Raw genomic sequence first — 13263 nt, 5'->3', positions numbered from 1 at the left:
ACAAAAGATAGGAATCACTATTATTGGAGGTGTTATAGAAAGACAGGTACATACTAATGCATAACTGGTGGTGGTATGATTTGGTCCAACCCATTCTGAAAAGCAATTTGTAATCATTCAAATAAAGTGACTAAAATGTCCATGAATTTTGATTCAGATTCCATTGGTAAAAACTTAAGATATCCTGTCCTTAAGTCATCAACAAAAAGAAAGACTCCATTTACAACCACATTTTTTTAGAACAGCACTTTTAGCAGTAGCAAATAACTAGAAATAAAGTAGATGTCTGTGCCTGGGAAATGGTTAAATTCTGGTACATAAAAATAATGGGTTATTACTATGTTATAAGAAACAATGAGAATGATGAATATAAAGAAATATGGAAAGATTTGGCCACACTCATGCAAAGTGAAGGAAGTTGAGCCAGGAAAACACAGTGCAAACTGATTACCAACAATGCAAGGGGAAAGAACAACAATCATAAAACAATTGAAAGTAAATGTAGTGAAATTATAAAGAGCAAGCTTGGTCCCAAAGAAGAAACTTGAGAAACTGCCCCTTCCTGCTGTTTTGTAGAGGCCAGGGTCTGCAGATGTGAAACATGCCATATAACAATAGACTTTTTTTTTTCTATTTGCTTATTGCTTTTACTGGTTTTTTCTTCCTTTAAATTCTTTTTTTTTTTTTTTAATGTAGGATAATTCTCTGGGCATACAGGGGAAATATAGGTGATGCAAAAACAAAAGATTTCAATAAAAAAATCTATTTTTGAGAAAGTGAATATGAGCTTCTTGAGAACAGGGATTGTTTTTTGTTTTTAGCCTAGCACATAGTAAGGATTTAGTTTGTGCTGATTAATTGATTGATGTGTTAATGCATGGATGGATAAATTCCCAAATAAGTCTACAAAAGCCTCTTTTAACAAGTGTCTTAACTGACATACATTTAGAACGGAAAACGAACTAATTGGAAATAGATATTGCTGTAACTGTACCATATTTCAGATATGAGACTTGGGGAACAGAGAGTCATAGCTTCAGAAACTGAAGGAACCTCTAAGATCATGTAGTCCAACAGATAAAGACTTCAAGGTCCTAAAAGGTTAAGCATTACACAGGAGTTAACTAGCAGATCTGAGATTTAAGCCAAAGTCTTTTGATTCAAAAATGCAATATTTTTTTCCATTGTATAACAGTACAACTTTCATTTTCTCTCCTCTTCCCACTTTCCACTCCACCATACTAGCAGGGAGGCAGCACAGAAAAGTAGAAAAAAACAATGAACTTTGCCTGAGTTCAAATCCCAGCTCTTTTTACTTATAACCTTGAACAAATTACTCAACTTCATTAAATGTAAAATAAAGACTAGATAAGATCTCTAAGATCCCTCACTAGTTCCCTTATTCTCCTATGTGCTGTGGTGGCAAAAAGGCAACTCCATCCTCACAATGTGGTGGATTATATGTTGGCATATTTGAAAAAAATTAATTAAAAAATCTTATGGTCCTATTTCAGGGGCTGCCTGTGGTAATCAGACTTAAGTTTGAAATGAGATTTTCAGCGCTTGACTAATGATTCAACAAAGTTACTCAGATTTTGAATTTGCAGCTTTCAGAGTTTTTCCCATTAGAGATTCTCATGCAAGTATTTCAGAGACACCTATATAAATATTTTTAATAGGTGTTGGCCTGTTTCCTCATAAGACATTTGTTTATTCAAATATTGACTTAAAACCTGAATTTGGGACACTATACACACTGCAATGGACAGTCTTGGTTGCAAGAGGTAATCACATTTATTGCTAGACATATTTTTTTTAAAAGATCCTTAATGTTAAATTCACTTATGGAAAAAAAAAAGTCTTAGATGGAAAAATAGCATAATGTTTACCCAAACTTCAAGTTAAAATGGAAATGTTGATCTTTTTAATCAAAAAGACGTCAAATTTCCATATACCCTTAGGGTTTACACTTAAAAATTTTGATACTTTACAGTATGAGCAGCCTATGTGTGGATCTATTTTCTACCACAAATCTTCTCTTAGGCAGGTTGGATAAGGTTCTCAGAGCAATACTTGGCCAAAAAAACCCCCAAAACAAAAAAACCCTGGAATGCACAATGGCTGGCATATGTGGTTAAGTTTTAGTCAACCACACACTTCAGTCTGGATTTTAAATGTGGGTACAGGGTGGGATTCCCCCAATTTTATTTTATTTATTTTTTAACCATTTAAGATAACTTTGCTAACTGAAAAAAGAAAATAGTCTTTTAACAAAGAACAGAACTTAAAATAAAATGAATACAGATGGTAACAACTATGAATATGGGAGAACAGAATGTTTACAGATAACTTATATGTAGGGTAGGTTCTATGCATCCATCTTAAAGAGTCTCACTTCCTAGATCACTATCAGAGAGAGAGAAAAAATTCACATTTACCTTAGTAGAAAGATTCAAGTGCATTAACAAGTTTGTATGCTAGATCAGAGAGACAGCCTCAAATAATGAATAACAATTTAACATTAAATCAGGGAAACCCAATTTTAAGATCCATTTCTGAAACACACTTACTTGTATGATCCTTGTATGACTTGTATGGTAAAATCATTTAATCTCGAAATGTTCTTAGGCAAATCTATAAGACTAAATATTCTACTTGGATGAGGGAAAAGAAGTTTCCATACTGGGAGTTCATTTAATGAAATCGCAGGCTAGAGGTAGGAAATGGACTAGTGATTTATTTCTTTTTTTTTTTTAATTTTTATTTAATAATTACTTTATATTGACACTCGTTTCTGTTCCAATTTTTTTTCCCTCCCTCCCTCCACCCCCTCCCCTAGATGGCAAGCAGTCCTTTATATGTTGGATATGTTGCAGTATATCCTAGATACAATATATGTTTGCAGAACTGAACAGTTCTCTTGTTGCACAGGGAGAATTGGATTCAGAAGGTATAAATAACCCGGGAAGAAAAACAAAAATGCAGATAGTTCACATTCGTTTCCCAGTGTTCTTTCTTTGGGTGTAGCTGCTTTTGTCCGTCATTTATCAATTGAAACTCAGGTCTCTTTGTCAAAGAAATCCCCTTCCATCAAAATATGTCCTCATACAATATCGTTGTCGAAGTGTATAATGATCTCCTGGTTCTGCTCATTTCACTTAGCATCAGTTCATGTAAGTCTCGCCAGTCCTCTCTGTATTCATCCTGCTGGTCATTTCTTACAGAACAATAATATTCCATAACATTCATATACCACAATTTACCCAGCCATTCTCCAATTGATGGGCATCCATTCATTTTCCAGTTTCTAGCCACTACAAACAGGGCTGCTACAAACATTTTGGCACATACAGGTCCCTTTCCCTTCTTTAGTATTTCTTTGGGATATAAGCCCAATAGAAACACTAGTGATTTATTTCAATGGTAAAAGGAAACTCTGCCAAGAAAAGTTGATAGCTTCTTTTTGACTTATAGTCTTAGTTGCCTAGTGTGCTATGAAGCTAAGAAACTTGCTCGAAGTTATAAATATCTTTATCTATGAAGTCATAGGATCCCCAAAAGAAAATAGTTCAAATAGAGCCAGTCCTACCCAGAATTCCAGTACTATTTAAGTTCTTAAAAGAGAAGATAAAATAACCACCATTTAATTATGAATAAATTTAATGTTAGTCATTCTATAAATAATTGTATCTTAAAAGGAACAGAAGAATTTATCTCCAAGAGTAAAAATTTAGAAAAGTGTATTTTTTCTCCCTTTAGAGTTTGCATGCAATATAGTTTATATTATTTTCTTGTAATCCTGTGTATTTTATTTTATTGTAATCCTATGTGTAAGGTACATGTATTGCTCTTGAATATACATATACAAAAGTGGTTTAAATGTGGTTTATGACAAAATGCTTTAGGAAAATCTGAGTGACTTTTCAGGAGAAACTGAATGATTTTCCTGTTGGGGTTGGAGTAGGGGATTAGGGAAGACTTCATGAATGAAGTGACAGTGGAGGTAAAACTTAAAGAAAGAGGACTTTAACACAGAGATGAAGAGTATAGTCCAAAAATTTGGGATAACCTATATCAATTCATGAAGACAGGAAAAGGACAGGAAGAGATCAGAGAATTAAAAGTAATCCTGTTTGGTGGAATATAGTTTGCATGACAGAGTATACTATGAAATATGGCTGGAAAAGTAGGATGGAACTAGATAGTAGCAGGTCTTAAATATATGGCTAAGGAATTCATAGTATATTAAGAGCTGTGAAAGAATGCATGAGATATTGGTCCTCTCTTTCGGAAGTCAAACAAGACAAACACAGTGAGTGTTCTCTTTTTAGTTTGGGGTTTCCTGGAGTGGGTGTGAGAGTTGGAGACTATGATGGCATTGCCAATAGCAGTTTCCTGCTCATAGGAGCGGCTCAGTATGCTTTGATTGATTTTGCCTGAGTCAGATAGGAAATGATGTTCTGCTTCTATTTAGTCAAGGAAGACTGCAGAGAAAAGAGGTTTGTTGGGGGGGGGGGGGTTCTTTTAAATATTTTATTGAAGTTCATTTATTTCTTTAGGTCACTGACATTCACCAAACTTCCTTCCCCATCACCCACAAAACCCTCCCTCTCCTCAAAAACCAAAAAAAGAATTAGAGATTTCAGAAAGGAAAAAAAATTATGGAAGGAAGAATATCAAAATTTCTTTTAAAATGCGATCATTGCACAAATAATTTATATGATCTGAAATTTTTTGCCACACTTTAAAGTCCTAAGTTGAATTCAATTTCAGATTCATTTCAGATCATAGAATCTCCACTTCTTCAAAGGAGTACTATATTAATTCAAATGTTAATTGTAATTATAATTGCATTTAATCATTTTTATACTCAATAGAGAAACTGGCTGCCTGAGGAAAGCTTTTACTCAGGCTCCACTTTTATTACTCTCTCAGGGCAATGCGGTTGTGTGGAAAGACTGTTAGACTTGGAATCAGGAAAGAGGGGAGGAAGCTTGGCCCAACAGAGCGTGCTGGCCTTGGAGTCAGGAACTGGGTTTCAATTCTCGCACTGTCATTTATGATTCACCTAAGGAACCATGACCAGATCGGTGACAACTTCCCTGGGACTCAATTCTTCCCATGCAAAACAAAAGGGTTTGATTAGATTGTCTATAAGAGTCCTTTGGATTCTAAATCTATGAAATTTTTTTTTTGACTACCTGTGCAATCTTGGTCAGTCCCTTAAATTTCTGGGAACTGACCCTCATGTATAAAATAAGGTGGTTCAACAAAGAGATTTAGGGTCCCTTTCAGCTCTGACTCTGAAGATTTTTTTTGTTTTGTTTTGTTTTTAAATCTCACCTCCAACACCTATTAGCTGTAATGATTATGGACCAGTCCCTTCTTTCTGGACCTGAGTTTTTCCTTGTTTGTAAAATTAGGTAAATGATCTCCATGGACCCTTCCAGCTCCAGATCTTATTAAAACCTAGGAAATGATTTTTTAAAAAAACCAGAAATCTTTATTTTGTAAAAAGCTCAATTAGATAACAAGTTTAAAGATTTCATGAGACATTGAGACACATAGAACAACACGGGTCCTCAGTTTTCTTATATATGTTATTGTAACATAGTAGATGAAGAGATGAGGTATGAAGTCTAATCTGGAGCTGGCTTTTAAAAATATTTTTACTTGCCACTCCTTTTTGTCTGAGAAATTTTAAGTGACTCCAGGTATACAGTTATAAAAATAGGTATACAAATCAAACATTAATTAATAATCAATCATATTTTTGTGATACCTCCCCCCCCCCCCACATTCAGTTGTGAGACTACATATGAGGTTGAGACTCACAGTTTAAGAAGCTGGGGGCTGGAGTTAGATGAGTTTGCACTCATTAAATTCCAGAATTGAATGGCTCCTCCAGGCAGTAAGGATACCTGGTCTTTGAGTCTGGAGTCTGGAGAGTACTCTGACAGGTGAAAGGGAACAGGGCTACCACAACTTCTCTGGGACATAAGCAGGATCTTTTAACACAGCAAAATTCACTATAACATTAAACTCAATTTAACTTTCACCTTTCTTGAACTACATCTAAGGGTCTAGTTGCTAAAGAGCAAGAAGATTCAAGGTTGATCTTAACTATAGGGTGGTCACGTGCAGTGGATCTCAAGTTACATGAGTATACTGTTAGTAGCCTAACACCAGAAAAACAAACAAACACACAAAAAAGCAAGCCAAAAAATTAAACCATTTAAATCAAACAATTAACATTTATCAGTCACTTAGTATGTGTGCCAGGCAGTATACTAAGCACTGCAAATACAATTTTTAAAAAGGCAAAAGATAGTCCCTGACCTTGAGGAGCTTTCTAAATAAGTACAAATGATGTGATGTCATGAAAATATTCATTTATTCCCTGATTCTTTTGTGCAAATGAATGAATCGGGCAGTGTGTCATTTTGGTTAAATTATTAGATTAATCACAGAACTAAAAAACATGGGTCCCAGTTCTATCTTTGACTGGTTGCATGACCCAGGAAAACCAAGGAAACTTTCAGTTTCTTGGGCAACTCTCTGGGTTGCAAAGAGCTTTTCAATTGCATTGATATGAGAAAGTTTCTTCTTAGTGAGTTTTCTCTATCACTGGAAATTGCAAGTCAAAGGCTTGTTTATACTCTAGATGATACTACATAGTACCCAAAATGCATGCTACAAATTTGAGTATAAAGTTACGTTGTTATAGTTACTCCCCATGAATATACTTTAAAAAGTACATGTCCTCCATTGAGTATTATTTATTTTTTTGACAGAACTAAGTATGATCATATTGGCAAAGGATGAAAGATATTATTTTAAGAATTACTGAAGTTTTTAAAAATAGGTCTAATTAGGAAATAGTTAAATTCAATCATTGGTGGTCACTGAAAGTTAGTTACTGACCAGCTTTTGTCATTTTCAATTAGCCCTTTTCTATTCCTTACCTTTCCTAAATTCTTTTTTTTAATCTGCCCCACTCAACCCATGGTTCCTCCTGATAGATTTTCTCTCCATGTACAATTGGAGGAATCTGAGGAAGAGACTAAGAAAACAGGTTGAAGGGATCTCACTCAAAGGCCAAGGACTTACTGTACTTTTAATAGTCCAGGCCCAAACCGAAAACTACTGTAGCGAAAACAAATATAAACATTGTCTTAGATACTTGTTTCTTCAGTTGAGGTCTTTTATTCTGGTATTGATGATTTTTCCCTATGCAAGAGAAAATTTCTTTTGACAAGATTAGTTTTTTGATAAAAAAAGATTAGTTTTGATAAAAAATGATAGATTATCATATAAATAAGTAAATGGATAAATACATAGATATTATCTGGGACTATATCTTTTTTTCTTGATCCTTCTGACATCATTGAATATGGATTGGTAACGAATAATTAACAATTAATTCTAACATTTGAACTATAAAAACCTTAGGGTTATAACTTTTTACTGGAAACTAGGAAACTAGAGATAGAAGGACAAGTATCCTAAGAGGCAGGATATTTCTCTGAACAGGAGCCCCCAAGCTCCTTTCCTACCATCTCCCCGGGAAAGAATATGAATTAGGAGACTTTCCCCAGCTATATCTGGGAACTATGCACTTATCCCAGAGATGGCAGTGGATAGGGGTCATGGTAGAGAGTTACTAAACCAAGTTGGGAACTACAGGAATTCAAGCTGGTGATGACAGCCATACAACAAAGCAGCTCTTAAACAAAGTAGAGAAATTTCTCGACGAAGCAAAAACCAGAATTGAGAAATAATAAGTGCCTGACCCATGATATAGAATGGCAAACCTGGATCTAACTTTTCACTGGTTCTATGAGCAATATGGATGACTCAGATCTAGAGAAGGCAGTCAAGTCTCTATTAACTCTCAGTACTTTCCCCTCAACTCAGGGCAGATAAGTTAAGGCAACTGTAAAGATCCCCTGGGGAGTGGGACACCAATTGGATTCACAACTATTTTTTACAATCCCAAATTATTTCCCTTGGAATAGAATTGTGTGGAAACTTGCATAGATATTTGGGAGGGAGAAACTCATCAGTGACAGAAGGAAAGTTGTCTTTATTGTTTATGAATGTAAGTTTTTATGTGGGTTGTGTCAGAATAAATAACTCTGTCCTATATTTGATGTTTTGTTTGTCTGAATGCTTTCATGAGAGATGTGAGCTGGTTTCCATTATTTTTTATTTTTGTGTAGCTCCAGATATAGGCCAAATTCTTATGTTCCCAGGGGAAATCCTGGTTGGGTGGTGGGAAATAAGCCAAATGCTGATGTTCTCAAGAGAAATAATGGGTGGGGACACAAACCAAAAGAGTATAATTCTAAGAAAGCTCTAGAGATTCAATGTAGGCTATATAAATCCAAAATTTTGATTCTGGGCTTTAGATTACACAAAATAAATAAAAAGTATGAGGCGAACATGGCTCTTGATTTCTAGATCTTGGAAGTCAAGATTATGGAAATCTAGAAGATTCAAATCCCAAGCTTATTCTATATTTGTATGTGCTATGATTCATTAAAAATTTACATAATACAAGCAAGATACCATCCCTCCAGGTAGTATCAGTGAAAGAGTTGTGAAGACTCAAAGGGATCCATCATTAACGAAGCATAGGTGCAGGGTGGATCTCTTCGATGATCCCTGCTACATCAACACTCAGGCATTTCAGACAGCAGTCTGCCCTTCTGGAAATCAAGACCCTGCTCAAATACTTGGGAGCCCGTTACACTGTGCAAGTAAGTAACTAGACACATTTTTTCACATTCTAAAGAGAACATTCTTTCTACTTCATTTGAAAATGTATGCAAAGATCACATTTCCTTTATGCTCAATTTACAGTTGGGGGAATGGAAAAATCTGAACACATACTGGGTTTTAACTTGGGTACTCTTCATAGAGGTGACTAGATGGCTGAGGTGGGCTTTGAGTTACGAAAATGCATGTTCAAATATGGCTCTAGATACTTAGCTGTGTAACCCCCGTTGGAATTTCCTCAATTGTAAAATGAGGATCACAATTGAATCTACCTCTCAGATCTGTTATAAGGATCAAATGAAATAATATTAACACAATGCCTGACACACAGTAGATACTTAATAATTGCCCATTCCCTTCTCACTCCTTCACACCCCTGTTCATAGAGTAAAATTTAGAATTTAAAAGAGATTTTCAATATCACATGGCTTTTGTTGAAGAGAGAGCATAGTGAACTAAAAATACAGTGAGGAGAATCAGGAAAACCAAATTCAGCTCCACCTTGGGAATTTACTAGCTGTGTGCCAATGGATAAGTCACCCTTTCTGGTCATTAGTTTCTTTATCTATAAAAAGAGACACAATGATCTAGAATCCATTCAGCTCTAACTTTATGTTCCTGCAATTATTCTGGACTCCTTCACAGAGGCAATGTGGTCTAGTGGTTAGGGCACTAGATCTGGAGTCAGAAAGAACTGAGTTAAAATTCTCTTCAGTCACTAACTAGCTACATGTCTTTAGGCAAGTAATTTAATTTCTGTGGGTCAAGCAGCTTTTTCCTTACTGGTCTTGTCTGCCCCAAAATTTGAACACATTCTCTCAAACTTTTGAAGTTTACAAGATCACATTCTAGCCTTGCATTTCTAATACTCCTTCATCTAAAGTAGAAAAAAAGAAGACTAATCAAATCAGAAGCAACAGTGAGACCATATGCTTATGGCTTCATGTTAAACTGAGTGGGGAGAATAACCACTGCTGTTCTTCCCATTTGGAGGCTTACATATTGCTCTTTCACTCAAACTAGAGTCACTGGGGTCTATTTGCATGCATGATCAATTCTCACTCAAAACTAATTTAAAAGACTGGAAACAGCTTTAGAATACATGTACACATGTTATGATGTTTACATGGAAGATTCCATTAGGCTGAGCAGACTATACATGCTCATAAAAATTGGGCTCTCATTGACTAGTCCTCCAGTATGCAAAGGTAGGGAAACCACTGCTGAGATTCATTTTTAATGCAGTGGAAAGAACACTGAGCTTGGAATCCTAAGATATGAGTTTAAATCCAGAGTTTGCATAACCTAAGGTTGGGGTAGGTAGGTGTGAAGCAGACAGTGCACCAACCCTGAAGTCAGGACCACCTGAGTTCAAAACTGGCCTCAGACACTTACTAGCTGTGTGACCTTGGGCAAATCAATTAACCTTGATAAAAATAACTTTAAGATCTGTCACCTCACTTCTCTGGGACTTAGTTTTTTCATTTTATAAAATAGGAGGATTGGACTTTTAAGCCCTTTGAATTCTTCATCTTTGATCCTATGATCTATGATTTATTGATTCAGAAAGTCTCATTCTCATGGATTATCAGTGGCAGCTTTGCAAATAAGTTTGCTAAACCAAGTTTAGAAAGTGATTTTCTTGGACTCTTATAACTTGACTGAATCATCTGAATTTTCTGTGAATTATATCTTATATTATTAGAAGACTGAGCTTTTCTCATACAGGGGGTTCTAGATAATGACTGCATGAGACTTGCAAAGATCACTGGGTATGAGAACATTGGCTCAAATGGTCCTGAGGGACTCTTATAGTGGGTGATATAATGGCATGAAATCCATTGAAATCCCAAATAAGAAGCGCTTAATTCATTTCTCACAGAAAGTCATCCTGTGGAGATGAGGTAAAATTCTCTAGAGAAAATTCTACTGGAGTCAAATTTTTAAAGTAGCTTTTGTTGGTGTGGACTTTTTAGCTTCCTCTTCTTGTAGTTGTCACATTTCATAAGTGCATGGAGGGTGCCCTGGGGAATGAAGGTAATATGTTGCTTAATGAATACACTGAGATCACAGCTCAGAGCTGTTAGCACAGAGTTCCACAACTGAAGTTGACCATGTCAAACAAAGGGGAAAAATGCTCATAACTGAAATTGGATCTCAACTTCTATATCTATAAAATGAGGGAATTAACTAAAATCATACCATTTATAAGAAGCTTCTCTTGGGTCCTCTTAAATGTTAGTGCCTTCCCTGTGTGATTATCTCTGATTTATCTTATTTATATGTCTTTTTTGTTTGCATGCTGTCTTTCCCAATCCTAAGGGTCTTTCCCAATCTTAGCTGCTCTCATTGGGATCTTCTCTAGTTTATGGCTGTCTTCCCTAAAATGTGACTTTCAGAAATGAACTCAACACTCCAGGGTATAACAAAGTAGGTAAAGAATAATAACAACAATGATATAAGTGCCTGACACGTGGTTATCATCATCATGTGCAAAATGTGCATAATCAATCCCCTAAATTTGACATCACTTTGAATCTATCTCAAATATATTTGAATTGGCATCATTAACTTTTTTAAAAATATATTGCATTTTTATCCACTTTGAGTTGTTGTACTCATTTTAAAAGAACTTTAGGGACAATTTTAATTTCTTTTTTTAATTATGACTTCTACAAAAATGAAAGGTCTATAGACAAAAACAATAATAAAAGAATATTGTATATGTAATTATAAATATCTACTATGTAGAGATTTTTAAAAAGTATATATTAAACTTAACATGATATTGCCAATATTGAACTCTATAGTCTTAAAAACTTCCTTCTGGTTTACTTTAGTATATTTTGATTTTAAATGGCCATTCAGCATCCTAGAGTGAAAAAGATACATGATCAAAAATCAAGAAATCTAGGTGGAAGTGCTGGATCTAATATTTACTAAGTTTGTGATCACTTGCCATAGAAAGGAGAAACACGGCAAAAAAGAAGAGGCCAAGACAGAATTCACTTGCTTTACAATCATTCCTGAGATCACCTACAAGAAAAATATATTTTCTTATATGCTCTTCAGTACCTATATTTTGTAGGGTTTTTTTTAATCATTAAAAGTATTGTAATTGGTTCAAGGATTTTTCTGTATTTATTGAGATGATCATATGGGTTTGGATGTTTTTTTAAATATGATTAATTATGTTAATTATTTTCCTAATGTTGAGCCATCCTTGTATCCCTTGTACAAATTTCATTTGATCATAATGAATGATTTTTTTGATAAATCAGTGCAGTTTGATAGACTTTTGTTTAAAATTTTTGAATCTATGTTCATTAATGATATTGGTTTATAGTTTCTTTTCGTGCTTTATTTTATCTTGGTTTAGGTGTTAAGATTATAAGCCAAATTTTAATGAACAAAAGGATTCTGATACTGTGCTTTTTTTCTCCAGATACTAACTATTCTTTAAAAATCTGAAAGAATTCTGGAATTCAATAGGTCTAGGAGTTTTCCCCTCTATTTGGTAGTTCCTTTATGGTTAGATCTATTTCCTTTTCTGAGATATCTTTCTTTGGGTCTGTATCATTTATTTGCAATCCTTGAAGCAATTTCTATTTTTACTGCATTTTGGACTGCAAAGGATTATTGACTATTTCTGCCTTTTTACATTGGTTTACAAAATCTCTAAGCCCTAGTAAATGATCAACTTTTTGAAAAAGTTCCAGGTAGTACAAAGGAATATATGTATTCTCTTACTATCCCATTTAGAAGATGTCATAAATGTTTTAACTCTAATTTTTACAGAAATATATTCAGTTCTGCATTTTCCCCTTTTCTTTTTCTTTCTGCTGGACTGATAATTTCCTATATGGAAAGCAAGATAGTGAAGTTTTTGTTACTATTATAGTACTATGTCTTCTTGTAGTTTAGATAATTTTTCCTCTAATGAATTTTGATGATAAGACATTTGGAGCATATAAGTTTATTATTGTGAGGTTTGTTATCTGTGTTTCCTTTTGGCATAATATAATTTTCTTGTTTATCCTTTTGGGCTTTTAAAAATATATGTTTTTGCTTAGTCTCTAAGCAATGGCAACTCCTGCTATTTTATATTCATTTGATACAGAGTAAATTTTTTTTTTACCCATCCCTTCAGTTTTGCATGTCTTTGAATTTTAAGTGTGTTTCTTAGAATCAACAGATTATAAAGTTTTATTTTTTTATACAATCTGTTACTTTTTTTGTTTTTATTGGATTGTTCAATCCATTAACATTTAAAGTTATGAGTTAGGTTTATATTTTCTTCCATTTGTATCTAATTTTTTTTTGTTTGTTTTGCTCTTCTAATGTAAACATGGTATTATCTTCCTTCAGTTACTTTAATCTTTTTTTTTTTTTTAAGGTGGCTCTGTTCCTACTCACTCTTGATTTCCTCTTCATATTTTTCCTCTTTTCCTTTAGGTTTTGATTATTAGTTATTCTTTTATC

At 34.3% G+C, this 13263-nt stretch overlaps 1 protein-coding gene across 1 annotated transcript in view; it reads left to right on the top strand.

The window, feature by feature from the left end:
* SHC4 (SHC adaptor protein 4) overlaps positions 1-13263 on the top strand; it is a 160798-nt gene that overhangs the window by 135224 nt on the left and 12311 nt on the right. Inside the window, exon 10 of the mRNA XM_051980618.1 lies at positions 8587-8762. Within this exon, the coding sequence (XP_051836578.1) occupies positions 8587-8762 (176 nt within the window). The remainder of the gene's footprint in view (positions 1-8586; positions 8763-13263) is intronic.

Source organism: Antechinus flavipes, chromosome 2, assembly GCF_016432865.1.
Source record: "Antechinus flavipes isolate AdamAnt ecotype Samford, QLD, Australia chromosome 2, AdamAnt_v2, whole genome shotgun sequence".
In the NCBI taxonomy this organism is placed as follows: domain Eukaryota; kingdom Metazoa; phylum Chordata; class Mammalia; order Dasyuromorphia; family Dasyuridae; genus Antechinus; species Antechinus flavipes.
This window is presented reverse-complemented; position numbering and strand designations above follow the sequence as displayed.